Source organism: Protopterus annectens, chromosome 4.part0 (assembly GCF_019279795.1).
Source record: "Protopterus annectens isolate FY-2018-M chromosome 4.part0, PAN1.0, whole genome shotgun sequence".
Taxonomy (NCBI): Eukaryota; Metazoa; Chordata; order Ceratodontiformes; family Protopteridae; genus Protopterus; species Protopterus annectens.
Window position 1 is genome coordinate 351,232,826 of NC_056733.1, and position 21,819 is coordinate 351,254,644.

Consider the following 21,819-nt stretch of genomic DNA (forward strand, 5'->3'; position numbering starts at 1 on the left):
GGTTAGATTATGGAGTGACAAAAGCCAATTAAAATTTGTCCCTCACCTGCTCTGCCTACCACATGAGCTCCTTTCTGAACTTTGGTATGAGTGAGGATCTTCAGAGGCTGGCTTGTACAGTTCTGCTCCCACAGATATTTGAGGTACCCCTGCATTTTTCCCAAGAGAAACTCAATCTGGGGAACCATCTCCATAGACAATGTCATGTAGCTAAACACCTTCAGAAAGCTGCCAGCAGTCAGTTGTCTCCTCTGGGGAATATGAATAAAGAAATTATATAATAGAAGAGCCTTGGCCTGAGGTGCAGAAAACTAGAAAGGTTTTAGGTATATGCAGGAGTAAGACAAAATTTCTGCAGGCTGAAAGGTGCCCAAGTTGATTAAACATTAAGATGTTAACTGCCACAAACTCTCTAGAGGGGTATGACAGGTGGGGATGCTCATAAAATAGTAACCTAGTATAGGAACACACAAAGCTTTGCCTTTCCTGACCAAAAGTTCTCAGGCCTGAGTGGCACAAATAGGGACTCAAGACCATTTGTTCTCTGTCATGTTATTTGCTTAATTATCATTTTTCATTTTGTTTCATCTGCATTCTCTGTGTTTTGCTTTGGAGGGCAACTCATGCTTTTTCTTCCCCAAGAAGTTCACAGACAGCTCACTGGCTGGTGGAAGGGCAGATGTCCCTTGTACCTGCATGAGAAACATATGTTCAACGGAGTCCCTAAGAATATGGCCTTTAGGAACCAATGTCTTCTTGCTAAAAGTGTCGTATTAACAGGCTGTAGCTTGGTAATTTTTACTCAAGCATTATAGACATTGCAGGTATATTTTTTAAAGGAATTTTGTCTCCCTCAGGCATACTTTCTGTTGACTATTCCAGGGACATCATGGGCCATCTAAAAAAAAATTCAAACACCAATTACAAACAAGTAATGTAGTAAAATATGCAAAAAATAGCCCAAACTGGGATACTTCTCTCTTTTACAAGCTACAGGAAGAAAAACAACACATCTGAGTGAACATGTGACTTTTCCTACTTTGTACGGAAAAAAAAAACTGAAGATGTTACAGGTTGGTCTCATCTGCAACTAGGCATCATGTTAGCATCCTTGGTACGGGGAGAAAACCAGCTCACCTTTGGGTATGTCTGGCTGCTCCAGATGTCAGTCTAAAAGAAAGTACAGTTGTGTAAAATCTTACAACAGATGTCCTTCTCCTCACTGTTGTAGTATTCATAACAGATGGGATCTCCTGCAAAGGACTGCCCATTGCCCAGCCTTTAATTCTTACCAGAGTCATACATCAAATGTATGCTCCCTGTGTCAGAGTAAGGCATAAAGGTGACATAAGGATGCTCCATACTCAGAACTGAAGTGCCCCAGGAGAACAAGAGCCATCACAGGAGAAAGGAGAACATGTACATCCAGGAAAAAAGGGGATGCCTAGGGGAAAAAAGGCAAAGACCCCTTAGCCAGGAGAAACTGCCATCAAGGCTTGGAGTTCTAAGTTCATAAGTTCATACTAGGCTAATTGCCTTGTGGGCCCTTTTAAGCCTAGCCAATTACCCTGTGTGAGAATCAAACCCTGCATCTTGTGTCTGTACCATTATGCCAACCTCCCAAATTCAATTCAGAGACTTTCTTGGTGGAAGTGAGGGCAACCAATAGAACAGTCTTCCAGGTGCAATGTTGCAGAAAAGCAGCAGGGTCAAAAGGAGCCTGGGTCAATTTTTCAAGAACAAAATTAAAGTCACAAAAAGGAGGGATGGTCTTTCTTGGGGGCCTCTCACAGAGGACACCTTTCAGGAATTGTTGAACCTCAAAAACAAGAGGCCAATGGTGGAGTCAAAGGCAGACAAGCAGAGATTGCTGATAAAACAGCTTTAACAGAGGAATATGCTAAGCTAGCATGAAGCAGTTCATACAAGTAAGAGAACCAAGGGACCCCCCCCATTGAGAAGGGATCCTAGTGAAACTTAAGACACCAAACAGAGAACCTCTTCCATTTGGACATATATGATTTTCTGGTATTGAGTTTCCTGGCCTCCTGCAGGACCTTAATCATGACCTCATAGAAATGGTGTCAAAAGGAGGTTAAAACCCTATCACTCAAAGTGTGAAATGAACAGTGGACAGACGAGGGTGAAGGAGAAACCCCTTGTGTTTTGTGAGAAAATCCATTTTGTGAGGGAGCTTCTGATGATTGCCCTTGGCCAGATGAGAAAGGAGAGGGAACCACTACTGTCTGGGTCAAAAGGGGGTCACCAACAAGATTTTAGGAGTACTGTTTGATCTTGTGCAGGACTCTGGGAAGAATAGGAAGAGGGGGAAAATAAAAAGTAACATTCCCTTCCATGAAAAAGACATGGCTGTCCACCTTCTAAGACACGAGATTTTGTGTTCTGGAACAGAAGTGAGGAAGCTGTCTGTTCAGAGGGCAAAGAGATATCTACTTGAGGAACATCCTACTGATGAATTACGTCCAGAAACACCTCTCTGTGAAACATCCATTGATGAGGTTCTGCCCTGGACCTGCTTAGACAGTCTCCCACCAGGCTTTGTTCTGAAAGAATGTAAACTGTCTGCAAAGAAACTTGCATTTGGATAGCTAGATCCTAGGCCTGAAAGGCTAGTCTGCACAAAAGATAAGACTTCGTGCTCCGCTGCTTGTTGATGTGCCACATGACTGTGGTGTTATTGGTATAGACCCTTAAAGGACCTAGGGACCAAAGGGAATGAAAGCCCTTGACAGCAAGGTTAAGTGCTCACGTTTCTTTGATATTGATGTGATCTCAGTACTGGTGAGGGGGCCAGGGACCTAGAGCTTTCATAATGGGTAAAGCAGACCCCCATCCCTGATCTGAAGCATCTGTGCTTCTGAGACAGAGCGGAAGACTGGAAAGGAATGCCTGAATTGAGACATATGTGTTAAATCCATCACTGAAGCTCACGTTTCAGACAAGGAAGTAAGGGAATTGGAAACTGCAGTGGGTGGCAACACACTTTCGTGTATGAAGTTTGCCAAAAGGAACCATGGGGATGGTCGAGGCCATCTACCCCAGAACCCTCAAAAATTCCCTGGTAGGCATGAGAGACAGATTAAGTAAGGACTAGAAGTAAATTGTTAGAGAAAGTACCATGGGAGTAGGCAAAGATGCCAGCATTGGAACAGCCTGCATTCCAGGAAAATGTGATCCTGAGAAGGGGACAGGATAGACTTCTGGAGATTTCAGATGTGCAACAGGAGCCTGATAAACTGCAAGGCTTGCAGAAGCCTGGAAGAAGAAGGAGCCTGAAGGAGCAGATTGCCCAGATAAGGAACTATTTGGACTCCTTGAAGCCTGCAAAAAGCTAAGACTGGAGCCAGGCACTATGTGAATACCCTTGGTGATGTGGAAAGACCAAAAGGCAAAGCACAGAACGGACAATGAGAGGAAGAAAAGTACAGTTTTGTACCTACCATAAATGTAGATGTTCGAGTGTACACCCTGCTGCAGTCATCACACTTGGGTTATCCTGTCATCATGCGGTCCCGCAGTTGGCCGGAATTCCAAAGTCTTGGTCCGGCGTCAGTTGCTGTCGCTTCTTCCCTGATGTCAGTGCACCAGGGGTATATATAATGCATCTGATGCCATTTTCTTCAGTTTTTCTTGCCCCAGATGGCAGGTGCCCCCAAAAAGGTGGTCAGTAATTAGTGCCAAATTAAGTAATTTTTTGCACAAACACAAAATCCCTCCAGCTATAAGCAAATACATCAGGAAGGTATTGTAGAGATTTAGCTAGTTAGATCAGAGGGGATGGAGGGTATCCTGGACTGCAGCAGGGTGTACACTCGAACATCTACATTTATGGTAGGTACAAAACTGTACTATGTTCATCGTGTTACCCTGCTGCAGTCATCACACTTGGGTAGAATCCCAAAGCTAAGGATGGGTGGAGGAGTTATAGAGGGTTAGAGGAGGCTAGAAGGCCCTGCAGAACTGAAGTGGCGAAGCCTACTCCCATGGTACTTTCTCTAACAATTTACTTCTAGTCCTTACTTAATCTGTCTCTCATGCCTACCAGGGAATTTTTGAGGGTTCTGGGGTAGATGGCCTCGACCATCCCCATGGTTCCTTTTGGCAAACTTCATACACGAAAGTGTGTTGCCACCCACTGCAGTCTTACTCTAGTCTTAGAGTAAAGTGGTAAGTGATAGTGTTTGGTAAAGGTGTGTACTGAACTCCAAGTTGCAGCTTCCAAAATCTCCTTGGTTGGAACCCCCCTGAGGAAGGCTGTAGATGTAGCTGTTGCCCTGGTAGAGTGGGGCCTAATGGTAGCAGGAACTGGTTTTCCATGATGGGTATAGCAAAAATGAATGCAATGTCCTATCCATTTGGAAATGGTTTGTTTTGATATAGCCTTCCCTTGTGAAGCTGTAGCATAGGATACAAAGAGCTGGTCAGATTTTCTGAAAGCCTTAGTTTTATCCAAGTAGTAACGAAGTTGCCTGTGGTACTTTCTCTAACAATTTACTTCTAGTCCTTACTTAATCTGTCTCTCATGCCTACCAGGGAATTTTTGAGGGTTCTGGGGTAGATGGCCTCGACCATCCCCATGGTTCCTTTTGGCAAACTTCATACACGAAAGTGTGTTGCCACCCACTGCAGTCTTACTCTAGTCTTAGAGTAAAGTGGTAAGTGATAGTGTTTGGTAAAGGTGTGTACTGAACTCCAAGTTGCAGCTTCCAAAATCTCCTTGGTTGGAACCCCCCTGAGGAAGGCTGTAGATGTAGCTGTTGCCCTGGTAGAGTGGGGCCTAATGGTAGCAGGAACTGGTTTTCCATGATGGGTATAGCAAAAATGAATGCAATGTCCTATCCATTTGGAAATGGTTTGTTTTGATATAGCCTTCCCTTGTGAAGCTGTAGCATAGGATACAAAGAGCTGGTCAGATTTTCTGAAAGCCTTAGTTTTATCCAAGTAGTAACGAAGTTGCCTGTGAATGTCCAAGGAATGCAGGAGTCTTTCTCCTTTGTTCTGTGGATTTGGGAAGAAGGTGGGTAAGTGGATGGTTTGATTTAAAGCCACACTGGAAACCACCTTAGGCATGAAGGAAGGATTAGTTCGTAGAGAAACTCTGTCTTGATGGAAAATGAGGAAAGGTTCCACTGCCATTAATGCCTGCAGCTCTGAGACTCTTCTAGCTGAAGTTATTGCTAGCAGCAGGGCAGTCTTCCATGATAGAAACTGTAGATCTGCAGAGAAAGCTGGTTCAGAGGGAGGTAGCGTAAGTTTTTCCAAAACAAAATTGAGGTCCCATGTTGGTGTAGGTGCTCTCCTGGGGGGCCCTAATGATTTTTGCCCCTCTGTGGAACTGCCTTAGAAGTGGATGCGAAAATAAGGGTGGATCCGTGTTGTAGTGGGCTGAAATAGCTGATGCATGGATTTTAATGGAAGAAAAAGAAAGTCCTTTGTGCAACATCTCAGTTAAATACTGTAGAACCTGAGGCATGTGAGGCTGAAGTGTGTTTTGGCCTTTAGCTTGGTTCCAGGCGCAAAACCTTTTCCATTTGTCCAAATAGTCCTTCCTGGTGCTGGGCCTCCTAGCTTCCAGAATAACATCCATAACTGCTTGGGAAAGAGGAGTTGGCTGGATGCTTAGGTGATTTGCCATGCAGCCAAATTTAAGGTTTTGAGCTCGCTGTGAAGAATCTGATTGTTTTGCTGTGTGAGCAAATGGGCAATTTGTGGTAAAATGCAAGGTGGGCCCTGGGCCATATTCCTCAATAGTGGGTACCAGTGCTGGCGTGGCCAGTCTGGGGCTATGAGTATCAGTTGTGGTCTCTCCTTTCTGACTTTCAGAAGCACCTTTGTGAGGAGAGGCAATGGAGGGAAGGCATATACTGTCAGGTTTTTCCAACTGAATGAGAGTGCGTGCACTTTCCAAGCTTGATGGTGAAGTGTCCTTGTACAAAATTTTGTTAGTTGATAGTTTTGAGAACTGGCAAACATGTCTATGTCTGGAAGGGCCCCATTTCTGAGTTATCATTGCAAATACTTGTGGATCCAGTTTCCACTCGTGGGGATCCATGATGTTTCTGCTGAGGTTGTCTGCCAATGTGTTCTTTTTTCCTGGCAGGAATTGAGCTTGTAACTGAACTTGGTAAGCCAGAGCTGTGTTCCACAAGGTCATTGCTTGCCTGCATAGAGGGTAGGAGTGTGTACCCCCTTGTTTGTTTATGTACCACATTACTGTGGTGTTGTCCGTCCTTATTGTAAGTTGTCCTGGATGTAATAGATTCTTGAAGGCTGTCAGAGCATTCTGTACAGCTAGCATCTCTTTTTGATTGATGTGCAGATTCCTTTGATCCAGTCCATACGCCTTGAACGCACTGTCCTGCCATGTGTGCCCCCCAGGCGTAGTCCAATGCATCTGTTGTCATAGTTTGCCTGGCTGGGGGCAAGGTGAAAGGCTGACCCTTGTTGAGGTGACATGCCTGTGACCACCATAGAAACTCCTGTTGTAGGCAGGGAATGAGAGTTATCATTGTGTTCAAGCTGTGGCTATGTTGAGACCATACGCTTTTTAGGTACCACTGTAATTTCCTCATATGCAGCTTTGCAAATGGTATTAGTAGTATGCAAGATGCCATGAAGCCCAAGGCCTGCAGAATTTTTCTTGCAGGTAGTTGGGTCTTTGTTGCCATTGTTTTGAAATATTGAGTCAGTTGTAGTTGTTTTGTCTGGCGTCAGATAAGCCTTCTGGGCCGTTGTATTCAAGCTGGCACCCAGGAATGTCATATTTTGTGAGGGTACTAGTTTTGATTTATTTTCATTTACTGTGTACCCCAGGCAACTTAGAAGATGTTTTACAAAAGCCAGATGTTGTAACAGGATGTCCTTGCTTTCTGCTTGGATGAGGCAGTCGTCCAGGTATGGGTATATTTGAATTCCTCTTTGTCTGCAGTATGCAATTACTGGTGCCAGGCATTTTGTGAAGACCCTGGGTGCAGTAGATAAGCCAAAGGGCAGTGCAGAGAATTGGTAATAGGTTGAACCTGCAATGAAACGGAGGTATCTTCTGCAACTTTGTCTGATAGGGACATGCAGGTATGGCTCCTTGAGGTCCAACGTTACTAGCCATGCTTTCTTGCCCAACATGGGAAGAAGCTGCTGTAGTGTTAGCGTCTTGAATTTGGGTACTTGTAAGAAGGTGTTTAGAATTGAAAGGTCCAGAATTGGTCTCCAGGCATTGTCCTTTCTGGGAACTAGACAAAGTCTTGAGTAAAATCCTTGGCCTTGCTCTCGAGTAGGTACCAGGTGAAGGGCTCTCATGTCCATGAGAGCTGTAATTTGTTTTTGTGCCTCTGCCCATTGATTTTGTGGCAGGTTTGGCATTCTTGTTTTCATTGGCAAGGTGTAAAAATGGAATTTGTATCCTCGGATTATGTCTAGGACCCATTTGTCCTTTGTGACAATGTGCCAGTTGTCTGAAAAAAGTGCGAGTTTTCCTCCCAAGGGGGCTGCCAAGAGAGTGATGCTTGGCCAGATGAGGTGCAAGTCATTGAGTTTGCCTTCTGGTAGTTTGGGACCTGTCTTCTCCTCCCTTCTGTGTTGCAGTGCCCAATTGTCGAGGTTTGTACTGGGCTTGTGGTTGTCCTCTGCCTCTTGGACGTCTGTATTTACCCCTCTGTGGTCTGTCAGTAGCTGGAAAGGACCAATTTTTTGTTGGCCAATTTCTGCTGAAGCGAGGGGGCTGTACCTGTAGAAAATATTTGACTGTCTGCATAGATTTTGCCTTATCCTCCATTTTCTTTAAGACTTCTCCTGCTTTAACTCCAAAAAGAACATCCTGCTGTAAGGGAGCATCTAGAAGTTTTGCTTTAACATGATCAGGTAGAGTTTGTTCCTTTAACCAAGCATGCCTACATATAACAGACCCAGTGACAGCTGCTCTGCAGGAAGCCTCCAAAGAATCAAACCCACAATGTAAAGTATGTTTGCCCACCTGTTCAGTTGCATGCAACAGATCCTGCATTTCTTTCAATTCAGACTGTTGAGGGAGTGTACTCATTTTTTGTTTTAACCGAGACATTAGAAATTGCTGATATTTTAGCATGTGAATTTGGCAATTTAGTGCCCTCATAGCTAGAGTGGCTGAGGTGTAAACCTTTTTTCCCCACCTGTCTAGTGCTCTGGAGTCCCTTTCAGAGGGTACAGGATTTTTTGCCATAGAAGCCTTAGCCCCTTTGGGACCCTGGGAGATAGTCTCTGGATCATCAACAGGGCTTTTATAAAGGAATTTGTGGGAATCAGGCACTCTGTAGTATCTGTCAGGTTTGGCTGGAGCAGGAGGCAGAGAATCTGGGTTCAAACTGGATTCTAAGTAAACATCATCCACAATGTCTAAAACTGGGGGGATGGCAAGTGGTCTGTGCTGGGGGAGTAAAAGAAACTCTCTGAGTCTTTTCTTTGAGTCAGAGTAGTCCTGACCTTCCCAGTGAAAATGTTCCCTCATAGTGTGTAAAGTTTCCCCAAAGGAGTAGTCTTCAGGAAGAGAAGCTGAGGGAATAGAATCCTCAGCATCAGAATCTGAGGAAATGGACACTTGTTCAGAGGAGGCATAATCTTCCTCTTGTCTAGGCCTTTTGTCGGGTGGGGGTTGGGAACCCCTGATTAAAGAGATCAAATCTTCAGCCATTTTGAGCATCTGTTTCTTAGGCACGGGGCCTTGAACTGGAGACTGAAGTGCAGTCTTTTTAGGTTTAATAGGAGTCTTAGTCTTAGGATACGTTTTTATGGTGAGCGTCATCGGTCTGAAGACGCCTTCAGAAACCGAAGGTGTTTCTGCAGCACCGACATCTTTTTCAGCAGTGTCGTCGGTAGGGGCTAAACAAAATGGCTGCGTCGGCCTAGTACTCTCCGCCAAAAGCTCCGAAGCGTTCTCGGGTTCCAGATCTGTGGTAGTCAGGGGCTGCGTCGGAGCCTCACTGAAGACCGGTGAACCGGAGACCGGACCAGCCGAGGCCTCAGAGTCTGGCTTGGGTCTAGGCTGCCTGTCCTTATCCTTGCGTTTTTTGGGCACGCCGGTAGTCGGTTGCTCCGACGGCATAGTGTAGTTAAATTTTCTACCGGAGTAGTGTCGTGCGAAGTCATTTTATAGTACGCTTATTAAACCTAGCACAAAAACGACAACCGGTGACGTCGTGGTCTGGGCCTAGGCAAGGTATGCAGTAAGAATGAAAATCCTTATGAGGTATTTGCTTCCCACAAGAAATACAATTGTTAACTTTTTCTGACATCGGTCTGAGGCAAGAAAAGTTTCCCCAACTTAGGTTTATTGAAGACTTCGGATCTGAAATTCGACTTCGAAAATCTCAGGAGTCGGCTGACTGGCACTTGCAAACTGCTTCTGCTTCGGGCACTGCGCGGCAAGAAAGACTGAAGAAAATGGCATCGGATGTATTATATATACCCATGGCGCACTGATGTCAGGGAAGAAGCGACAGCAACCGACGCCGGACCAAGACTTTGGAATTCCGGCCGACTGCGGGACCGCCTGACAACAGGATAACCCAAGTGTGATGACTGCAGCAGGGTAACACGATGAACATCACAGAAATGTTAAAACTTCGTGAATAGAGGGTGAATGGGAAATGAGCATTCTTCAGATCCAGGGAAACTAGGAAGGCTTAAGGAAGCAAACGGGAGACAAGGTCTGGAAAGAAAGCATCCTGAAAGTGGGTACCTAGAGGATAGCATTCAAAAGGAAAGGTCTAGCAGAGGCCTCCAGGACCCCTCCCTACTGGGAACCTAAAACATCCTGGAATAAAACCCTGTGCCCCTTACGGCCTCTGAAACAGGTTGAATTGTGTCCTGATCTAGTAAACCCTGCAAAGCCCCTGAAAAATGAGGAATTTAATCCAAAGGGTGTTGGGGAGTGCCAACAAAGGTGGGGAAGAGATTTACATGCCATGAAGTAGCCTTGAATGATGGCTGGAAGTACCCAAGAATCTGACGTAATCTGTTGCCAAACATGGAGAGACAGGGAAACCTCGCTGAGGGGAGCGTTGGCAGAATGTCAGATGTAGGCAGATTTGTCCTGAAAGGAAGGTTTTCAGGTCTAAACATCTGAGTTGTTTTATCAGAAAAAAACACTTTCATGCCTTTGGAGGGTTGATGAGGCTGTCTACGTACAAAGGCAGTTTTAGCAGGCTAATGCCTCTGAAACCTAGGAATGGAAGAGACAAAAATGTGTTTAAGGTCCTTCATGACCTTGCCTTGGTCCTCTAAGGCCTTAAATAAATCTTCCACTGGAGTACTAAAGAGATTTTGATTATCTAGGACAGCATCAAGAAGCTTAGCCTTAATGTCATCAGGCAAAACTTTAAGACGAAGCCAGGAATATCACCTCATGACAGAGCCTGAAGTAGCAGCTCTACAGGAAGCATCAGCAGCAATGTAACTACACTTAATGGAGTGACAAGTCACTTGATATGTGGACCACACCAAAGAAACAGCAGTGGACTTAGCCTAAAAAAAAACAGGCAGGTCAGATAAATCCCCTCCCAGCTGAGACAAAAGGGATAACATATACCTAGTCATGTGAATTTGGCAGTTAATGGCATGAAATGCCATGATGGCAGAAGTGTAAACCTTCTTCCCCAGACTCTCCATAGCTTGACTATCCTTGTCTGAGGGAAGAAGCTTAGAGGAAGGCAGAAGCTGAGAAGCCTTATTAGTAGACAATAAATCACAGCAGGGTTAGAAAGACACTTAGAATGAAACTCAAAAGCCTCAGGGACCTTATAAAATGATTAGGCTGAAGGGGCAGGAGGTTGCAATTAGGAGCCAAAGAAGCAGCTGAAAAAAGTATCTAAATAGAGCAGCAAACACAGGAGAAACAGCAGAAGGCATAGGGGAGTCCATCTGCAGCAATTCATAATATCTTTTCTGGATGTCAGAAACTTGGCAGCAGTCCCACTTAAAATGTTCCATCATGTGAACCACTGTATCCCCAAAGGACAATTCTTCCAAAGGGGAGTCGGGACTTAAGGATGACTCCTCCTCAGAACCACAGTGCAAGGATGATGACAACTGGGAGGAGTAGGCCAAAAAATCCTCTATAGAGTCGGTCTGATTCCTCAGCAGAGGAATCAGGTTCCCTAGACCTCTTAGGGGTAGAGGGCCATGGAGGGGCAGGAACTGAAACCCCCTGAGGTGGTCTCAAAGCTAGGAGGGCATTAAACAAACCTTGAGTAAAATCCTACCACTCCTTCTGAGGACCTTTGGGAGTAGAAGAAATGTGCTCAGTCTTCTGTCTTTTCTAAAGGGGGACTTTGGCTTTAACAAACCTTGGTGGCTCAGAACCATGCCTTGACTCAATCAGGGTACAAGGTGCTTCCTCTCTAACCGTCTGGGGAATCCCCTAGGTCCCTCAGATATGATCAGCTGTGGTTCTCCCTCCACGTCCATAGAGGACGTATGCAACGCCTCAGAGAACATGTGAAAAACCGGTTCCATGCCAGCCTCCAACAGGGTCACGGCAGAAGGAACCAACAACATGGGGCAGTCCTCAGGGGGTATCATCCACCTCAAGAGAGACGTCTGACAGAGGCTGGACAGCTGCAGTATCAGACATCAACTTTTTAGTCTTTTTCTTAAGGGGTGGCTGTAACCCACGGGAGAAAGATTCAGCCATGGTACCCTAGGCCAACAACTTGAGATGATTTAAACAGAGCACAGAGCGTGGCAGTAAGTAGCACCCAGACTAAACAAACATTTGCTGTTATGACCTTAATAGGGAATATGCCTCACCCACTGACACTTCCCTTTCTTGGATGACATGAACTCACAAAATGCACTAAAAAGGCAAAGAAAAGGAACCCCAACAGACTACTTTATCTGCAAAGGGCTCAGTATAACCAGCAAAGCAAAGGGCATTCAGACTAACATACAACCCTGGTGTTCAGACTGGCAGCAAAGAAGTTCTCTGTATGCATCATCTGTACATCACCTTTATGCCTACAATGATGCACGGAGCATACATCTGACACATGACACTTGTAAGAATTAAAGGCTTTGGTATACTGGCCAGATGTTGGGCTATCCTTGGCAGGAGATCCCAACTGTTATGAATACTGCAACAGTGATATGGAAGGACATCTGACTGCTGCCTGTGCTAATGTTATTATATTTGAAACATTACTCAATAAATTACCCTTATGATGAACATCAGCAATTTGAGGGCCTAAGCGTGTTCTAGACGCTGTAAATTCCACTGTTCAGATGTAAAGAACATCTGAGTCTAAGCATGGAAGAAAGAAAAAAAGTATTCCTTAAAACTTCTTACACTGACAGGACATGGTAAGCTGAGTTACCAAATGCCCTGTTAGAGTGATAAATTAAAACTGGGGCAAGGGATTTCCTTAGCTGTTATGGTTTTGTCTAACTCTGCTGCTGCTGCTGTACCTGCCTTGGATCTACAGGCTTAGACTGTCCTCAAATGCTGACAGCTTATTCTCCCTTCTACTACTTGCTTGTTTGTAGTTGACAATCGATGAACAGATACATTTTCATGCTTTCTCTTCCTTTTTTTTTTTAGGTTCATAGGTAAGTAGTGGCTAGATAACTTTGTGGGCCATTTTAAGCACAGCCACATTTTCTTGGTGATAATCAAGCTCTGTACCTCTTGCCTGTGAGGTAAACACCTTAACCATATGCCAATCATTCATTCTGCTGCTGTTATTGCACCTCAGCAAGTAAAATACAGTTGTGTGATCATCATCTTAACAGTAAATCAGCTTAATTTCTGTTCTGGTAATCATAACCTCACAGTAATGCCCACGTGCTGGAACACTCAACTCCATCCCAAATTTTGTAGCAGTGGATAGTTCCACTCTGTAAGCCCTCTAGCTGCCTAGTACAGTAATAACAGACTTAACCAGGGTCCAGACATGGAAAAGCTTTTGGTCCCTAAATGTCAGATGTTAATAAATATATCTACAGCAAAAAGATGTAGCAAGTAGAAGCCACCCGATTTTCAGTACATATCTTACACTAGAGGTGAACATCTGTCACCTGGGTGGCATAGAAACAATATTCCCAATTCAAGGTAACGTGCTGCAAATATATGCACATAACACAAAACAAAAGCAGATGCATTAAGTCAAGCCACACTTTTTCCAGAACTTTTTTTCAAACCTTTGTATCAGAGAAACAGGCTTCTTAGGTTATACTATACCTCAACAACCATAAAGGTTTTGAGTTGCATTCTACCACAGGGAAGTATCAGGATGACATAACTTAAACAATAAAGTATATGGACTGTAAACAAAATAGGTGCATGGAGAGATGGTGCTTCCACAAAAAAGTACATTTATTATGTCAGAAATGGCAGAGTGAGATTCTCACAACTTTGAAAAATAAACCGTATACGGAAAACAAGTACCACAAACACTGAAACTTGCTGCAATACCCTGAGAGTGTTTTTAATCTCCAATACCACTATAACATATTGTCTAACTCTAAGATCACTATACTTTAGAGCAGTAGTAACTGTATATCAGGATAAATCCTTCACTGTCTGTGGATAGCTGTTGCTAGGCTGAAACACAGATCTGAAACTTGTCTCATGTGACACTGGAGAAGGAGAAAGGCAAGCAGGCAGGCACTTTGAAAGTGGATGGCTGCATTTGCCCTTTCTTGAGCAAGAAGCATGTTTGCCTTCCTTTTCTAAGATGACAGTAATGTTATCAGCTAGCTGACCAAACAAAAATTCTCGAGTCACAGGAAAGTCTCTATTCAAAGTCAAGCTGATCTCAATACAACCCACTTTCCTATATTGGCCATTGATACAAACAATATTTCTCTTCTAGGGATTATATTTGAAACTTTACTCTAGAAATTACACTTAATGATGAACATCAGCAATTTGAGGGCCTAAACTTGTTCTAGATACTGTAGATTCCACTAGTCAGATGTAAAGAACGTCTGAGTCTGAGCATGGAAGAAAGAAAAAAAAAGTATTCCTGAAAACTGACATTTACAGAATGTGGTAAACTGAGTTACCAAATGCCCTGTTAGAGTGATGGATTAAAAAATGGAGCAAGGGATTCCCTTAGCTGCTATGGTTTTGTCTTACTCTGCTGCTGCTGCTGCTGCACCTACCTTGGATCTACAGGTTTATACAGCCCTCAGGTCTTGAAAGCTTATTCTCTCTTCTACTACTTGCTTGTTTGTAGTACACAGCTGATGAAGAGATGCAGCTTCATGCTTTCTCTTCCTTATTGTTTTTAGGTTCATAGGTAAGTACTGTAAATTTGTTTGAATTTGCTCCAAGACAGAACTCTGATAAAAAAGAAAAAAGTATGCTCTAGCCCCCTAATACACTAGACGTATAAACCTATATATATATATATATATATATATATATCTATATATGCACACACACACACACACACACACACACACACACACACACATATATATATATATATATATATAGATACACACACACATACACACAGACACACACACACACAAACCCCATGTGGAAATGATGGCAGAGGAATACTTTTGCTGGATGCCAATAAAGATAACTGTTAAGATCAGCCTTATAAGAATGATAAAAATCCTACCATTCTCAAAGGAAATTTATACAACCTATAAAGCCTTTTTGGGTGATGGAGATGAAACTTCAAAACTGACCTCTGGCCTTTGTAATGTCCTTAAAATTATAATATAGTGAAGGAACTGATCACTTCACAAATGATAACCTCATCTTACTATTTCTTTTTCTGGAAACGAGAAATTATCAATAGGCTGACTCCAAAAGATGATGTTATAAATACATAATATTTCCACAAAGCTAATATTTTCTGATGGAGAGCTCAAACACTGGGAAGAATTTGCCTTATCAAATTCTATAGAGGAAGGAGAATTATTGTGTGTCATATAGAAATCCAGCTGTTTACTACTGCTGTCTGGGGAAATTTCTCCTGAATAATCAAAACTCATCTCTACATTCCAAAAGTATTACAACAAGGTGGTTTCTACATCAGGAAGTCAGCCATCATCAGTCTCCTTGCAGTTGATGGGATAGGAGGGGCTGCTTTGTTACAGTCTGGTATTCAGTGTGCACAAAAAATGAGAAATGAAAATGACTATTTTTAAACACAATAATCTGTTCATATGGCTCAGATTTTTCCCATAAGGTTAAGGACCTAAACTACTTTTTCTTTGAGATGAACATGCAGCGGAATGTACACATTTGTACAACCATCTTACTAACAAGTCCTCTGAGTAAGGAGATTAGAATCTGGAGTGCATCTAGTGTAACATCATGGAATGAAACTGCTATGTGGCCATATATAGAATATATTGTTGGGGGCAAATATGTTGTTCCAGAGGTCTGTCTTCAGTGGTGTGGCCAACCATTACACTTGATATCAAGGAAGCCTCACATGGAATGCTTTAACTAGGATGTCACAGCTAAAGGCAAGCCTACAGCTAAAGATGTGTAAACACAAAAATATAAGCCCAAATATTAACCGAATGGTGTAATGCAGACCACTACTTGTACTGCCTGTTCCTGTGTTACCTTTTGTTCTAGATGTGCTCTGCGTACAGACACCCTCTGTTCTAGTTTCTGGAGCTCCCGCTCGTGCTGTGCTTCTGTCTGCATTTTAATTTTGCTTTGATAGGCGTTCAGCAGTTCCATCTCCTGCTGTAGCTGATGCCTTAGTGCTTGGCACTCTGCTTCTTGAGCCTCATCAAGCCGAAGCTGAAAATCAAAGTTACAGGAAATTAGTGGCTCGTACGTAAATCAACAAATTCATGCCCTACCTCATCTCCCAGTGTTTCTCACTTTACACTTAAAAAAATGCACTCTCTTTGTACATATAAGTTCAAGCGCCAGTTTTGGTACATTTAAAACAGCCACACACTTGCAACATACCTCAGTGGGCATAATGCAGTCCTGCTTAAATTGTCTGTTAATTAGAAACCATTAAAATGTAACAATGTCAGAGAACCTGTCTGTCTGGACTGTTTTAACTTACTGGCATGATAATCTACTGCACTCCAATACACATCTCCAAGACTGCATTTAATAAGAGATGGATTACTGCTGAACTCAAAAGAGGGAGCTTAAATGATATTTCTCCACTGTGGTGCACACATATTTTTATATAATATACACACTGTGTGTATCTATATCTCTCTGTATAGATGCATACACATTCACAAATACATATGCACACAAGGGTCTCCTACAGATGTTCGAAATTCCAAAAAGCCGAAGCCCATATGGTTGAGACCATATGTTCGACTTTTGACATTTCGAACGTTCTGAACGGACAGCTACTCATTGCGCGGAATGGGAGAATTTCCATTTACTGCACTGTAGTGCAATCTCACAGTTGGTATATTAAAGTTAAGGGGGTGTGGGGGGGGCGTAGCTAGCATCTTTAAAATAATGCAGTGTTTTGTTTTTATTATTTTTTGCATGTTCGAAATTTCAGGAGTCGAACATATGATCTCGGCCATATGGGTTTCGGCTTTCTGAAATTTCGATCATGTATAGCAGACCCACACACACACACACACACACACACAGATAAACAGGTAAGTAGAAAAAAATTCCTAAGTTATTAACTGTGGTGCAGTGGTAAGATTTCAGACTCACAGCTACAGAGTCTGTGTACAATCTTAACCTCCACTTAATGTCTAGGCGGCATTTTGTATATTCCCTCTGTGATGGCATGGGTTTTCTCTCAGTATTCTGGCTTCCACAAACAACATAAAGTGCACTTTTGCTGGCTGGCAATTTTCCATATCGATATGTAATATTTTACCCTTGTTCTCTTGCACTTGTGGACCAGGAGTTGGCTGAAAAGGATCGAGGGACCATCTCATATCCCAGGTAACAAATATAAATAAAATAAAATTAACTTAATTACACAGATGTACCATACTTAATGCAGAACCACAGCTACATTACGATGCAATCTATAACTTGTCCTCTGCAATAAAATCTCAGGGAATGAGGATGGCAACTACAATGACGTACCATCTGAAGGCTAAAAATGGAGGCTCAAACTCTTAAATTATACTTTATACAGTGTAAGTAAACAAGATTCCTCCTTTTTTTCCTCATGATTATGCCATACTCATCATATATTGTCTCCAACTTCAATTTTATTCTAGAGCTAATATACATTGTGTGAATGCACAACAGTACACCCTGAAAGCAGTCTTGTCTTAGAGTATGACATCACTAAAGCTTATCACAGCTCTCTACATTAAAGACACACTGCTGTATTACAGGTGCAGTCTGCACCTCTAACACAATGAAACTACTACTACTCTAAAGTGCTCTGTGGCTTGGTGAATGACTGGAAGAAGCTACGACTGGACAAACACAACCGGTTGCAGATTAATTTGGGTAAAAAAACAGAAGACAATTTTTTTTGTTTATGTAAGGTGCAAAAACCCCCTACAAGTATAGAGAGACAGATACACACCGATAATGTTAGGTTCGATGTTCTACGACTTTGATGATTTGAAGTAGACCTGTTTATGTCAGAAATGTCAGAATATTGAGTTTTCAGAAGTTCAAACTTCATATGCTTGCGACAACATGTTCTACTTACCAAAATCTCAAAAGAAGCAAAACAACAAAAATCTACATTTTTGGGGAAGGGGGAAGAGTCCCCTCGTGCCACTACAATCCCTGCAAATTCTATGTACCAACTCTGAGATCGGGCTACAGTGAGGAAAAGGGTAAATTCCCCTATTCCTACTGTACTGAGATCTCCATACAAATGTGTTTTCAGAAAGTCGAACACATGGTCTCAACCATATTAATTTCCAGTTTCTGAAAACCCGATCATCTGACATAAATCCACATATATATACATACATACACACACACACACACACACACACACACACACACACCAACTTCATGGTCAACGCACTCTGAAAGAAAAGGGGAAAGGTAAAATAAAAAAATAGCGATATAACAGCAATGCTTTTCTATGACAAATACAACTTACTGAGTCGCAATTTGTGCAGTTGACAGTAACAAGTTGCAATACTGACCTGTGATTACTTGACTACTAGAACAACCACATTTTAAACTCAGGTTGCTTAATGGCAGTAAAGAAACACTGCTGGTTACTTAAAGAAATCATATGGTTTAAATCTGCTTAATAAAAGTCAAACTATGTACTGCACTTTGCATTATTGTATCAAAATTGCTCTGAAAAATAAAGCCATTTTTTAACAGATGTAATTGTTAGCAGTGCCTGGTCCTATATAAGGCATATAAAAGATTATGGCAGTCATGTACACATACACAACAAAATCATGCAGAAAGGTTAAAAGAAAAATATTGGCTGTAACTACAAAATGTGATATGACAACATATCACAATGAAAAAGTACTGAGATTAAGCCTGTACTGTTTTCAACATTATAATGGTGTAAGAAGACATTTGTTTGACTTTTCTTAACTTAGTTTTGGTCCCCAGAATTCCTGACTTCAGGCCCTGCCCACCAAATATTGCCCTAAAGGCCCATTAATTAGCTTTACCATCCACTTTTTTGGCAACTCAGTGGGGGCCCATCTTCCTTGGAAGAACATGCAGCTTGGTGGTGTAGTAGGAAAAGCCTGAAACAGGGATGGACATCTGGCCATTCTTCATGTGAGGGTAGAATTTTTCTAAGCTATATGTCACTCTTTTCCTTTATTAGGCCATGCATGTTAAGTACTGTTAATGTCAGTGCAGGGTTAACAATCACATTCCCACAGATGCATACCTCACCACTGAGGTCCTACACACGTGGTCTCAGTTTGTGCAGCAAACCCTTACAACGTGCCTCCACCAGGGTCACTTCTTTAGTGACAGGAACCCACAACTACTTCTCATTGAATAAAAGGTCATCCTCTGCCCTGTTTTTATCCCTCTAGCTGATCTCTGACAGTTGGTCAAACCACCTAATCAATGGAGGAAGTGGATACCCTGCCCCTATACCACTCGGTAGGGGAGAAATCTCTCTTTTAAGACATTAAGGAATACAACCTGTCACTTAAGTTTGTCCCTCCATCTTTCTCCTTCATCCACGGATTTCCAATTATTCTTTCCCTTTCATTTCAAGATGAACAATTTACACAGACTGTTCTAGAACTTTACAATCATTTATAAAATACAAGTTGAAATCATTCCTTTAGCAATACATAACGGCACCAGTAAGTCTATACATAAAAATGCAGAAAGTCTGGAGATGTTTCATATGGAGTTACCATGTAACAATGTCTGTGATGCAGATTAAGAAAAATACTCAGCACTTCTGCAATAACTTAACTGAACTGGTTTAAATGTCTCTACTTCTCTAAAATATATGCTGCATGAAATCCCCTAAAAGGATGGCACAAAGAAACCATCTATGTGATGTGTATCTTTTACGCAAGATAACAGACTAAGAAAAGTAAAACTGTACTGCACTAAACTGTGCAAATTTATTGCTGGCCCATTACTGTAGAAGTACAGCACCTGTCTGCAATACCACTGACCTGAGGTCATGGATAGACATGAGTATCTGGAGGGCTTAAATGAGCACAGAAAGCCTGAGCACCCAAATACTTGCTCTCCCTTTGGGAAAATGAGGTAGTGTTAATACTCCAACATAGTATAGCTGCCCTCTATTGTAGTTAGAGAGGGTGGTGTGGTGGTACCACCACATGGTGAACTGAAGCATTGCAGACATACTAGGAGGCATCCAAGATCTGGAGAAAACAGTCCTTTATAGGTTCTGACAGCTGGAATTACACATGAAGATAAATGGGCTGGTTCAGCAAAAGGTCTGACGCACAACAGAATCAATCTATGCCTCAATGGCAAGGAACAAACTGATAACAGGACCTTTACCCAGCCAGGGCCCAATGTTATTCACATGGGGTGGTTGATAAGCTTGCACCAGGGGCCCAATACTAGTCTTTTAGGAAGAGCAAATGGGCAAAATAGGTGAAAGTAGCCGAGCCACTGAGTCAGTTAAATGAATGATAAATTAAAAGAGATGGAGAGAATTTGCATATGACTACAAAAATTATATAGCCACACACTGAGTTATAAAATGTATAATGTGATGGCACTGAAGCAATCTAAAATACTATGTACATGTTTATAAGTTAACAAGACTATTCTTTTAGTAACCTGTTTAGCTATTATGTTCAACTGGAACAACTAAAAGGCTTCATTGAGGACTGTGTGTGGCTAAATTAGTAATTGTCAATAAAAAATTTGCAAGAATAGGACCCCACCCACTCAGCAGATGACCATCAGCTGTCACCAGCTCCTCTCCTTGTTCACTGGTTCTACTAGACCCGCCTTAGCCTTCCCTTGGCCTAATCTGTCCCACATTCAGGGTCAGTGAGGAACTTGATGATACTAGTGCAGTTTCATACTGCTGTTGGGGAGTATACTCTATCCCCCCACTACCCAGCAACAGCTTTGCAAGCTCTGCAATTCTTGCCTTTGGGATGAGCATGCACACTTGTGTGAATGTGCAACCTCCCAACCAAGAAGTTTATTGTTTGCAGCACGGAGCTTGCCATGCTCTTAATGCTGTTTTTGTGGTGAATTTAGACTGTCTACCTCACCCCCATGATGGGTGAGTCAACATCAGCCACTCACTTCTATCCTCCCCCATGCAGACCCTACAGTGCCCATGCAGCTAGTTAAACACAGGTCATTTGGGGCTCAGTAAGTGGTTTACCCCTCAGTGCCACACGGTCAGTTTTGGATTATGACTATTCAGCTATTCAAGAAGTTTCTTCATAAATTTAGGGTAATCTGTAATCTCAGGAATTTCAGTAGGCAAGTGATTGTAGTTGATAGGTACCACATTCAAGAAAAGCCCTTCCTTTACTAGTTGGAGAAATTGGAGTCTTTGCAGTGTGCGCACAGAGACTGATGCATTGCTTTAGTTGTGGAAGCCAAATGGTAACAACAGGATAATAATTTTTTTTTGAGAGAGAGAGAGAGAGAACCTGTTAGAGTAACTTAAAGGTAACTGAAGGCAGAAGGGTGGCTCAAGCAATTACAGGCACCATATTTATTTATTTATTTTTTTTGAGGAAAGGGCACATCTGTTTGTTTCTTCAGGATGAATGAATTTGAGACTTCATTAACAGTTATTCTTATTATGTGTATTTTGAGAGGAGCTGACAACTGTAATTTGCATGGCATACTTCAGTCTGGGGATAAAAAGATTTCTGGCTATAGTGGCTCAGGCTGAATTAGTTGGATGATTGGACATTGAGTAGCATGCCTTCAGTTACGGAGTAACCTTGGACCATATTGCACCTATGTGGCATTTATGTGTCTTTTTGCCCCCGTTGCCAGTCACCTTTTTCTCCCAGCCAACTTGTTTCTCAACACAGGAATGAGGGCAACACAGAAAAGCCATCATTCATACAATCATCAGGGGAACTTGGAGATGTTTTCATGCTGACCTAACTCTTGCTTGCACCTGCAAACACTGGGGAGAGGGACATGCAAAGGGCATCCCCTCTCTTCTGCAAGGGATGTATCCTCTCAGATCTAGAGCTACTCCAAGAATTCACTTGCTTTCTGTTTGACAATAAATATCTGGGTGGGGTTTTGTAAGCACAGTGCTGAACAGCACTGTAGCAGTCTTTTTTTATATTCAGCTGTTTTGCTGTCAACCATTCTGCACAGTAGGTTAAAGTCGTTTTGTAGTGCACAGATGTTAGGGCCAGAATCATTATAATAATTGAGTCTGCATGAAAAGTAACACTATAGAAGTTAAC

The 21,819-nt window shown here is 42.5% G+C and overlaps 1 protein-coding gene across 3 annotated transcripts in view; it reads right to left on the reverse strand.

The window, feature by feature from the left end:
• TAOK3 (TAO kinase 3) overlaps positions 1–21,819 on the reverse strand; it is a 2,060,965-nt gene that overhangs the window by 44,359 nt on the left and 1,994,787 nt on the right. For all 3 annotated transcript variants that reach the window (XM_044068327.1, XM_044068326.1, XM_044068325.1), the window contains one exon: positions 15,584–15,766. In XM_044068327.1, the coding sequence (XP_043924262.1) occupies positions 15,584–15,766 (183 nt within the window). The remainder of the gene's footprint in view (positions 1–15,583; positions 15,767–21,819) is intronic.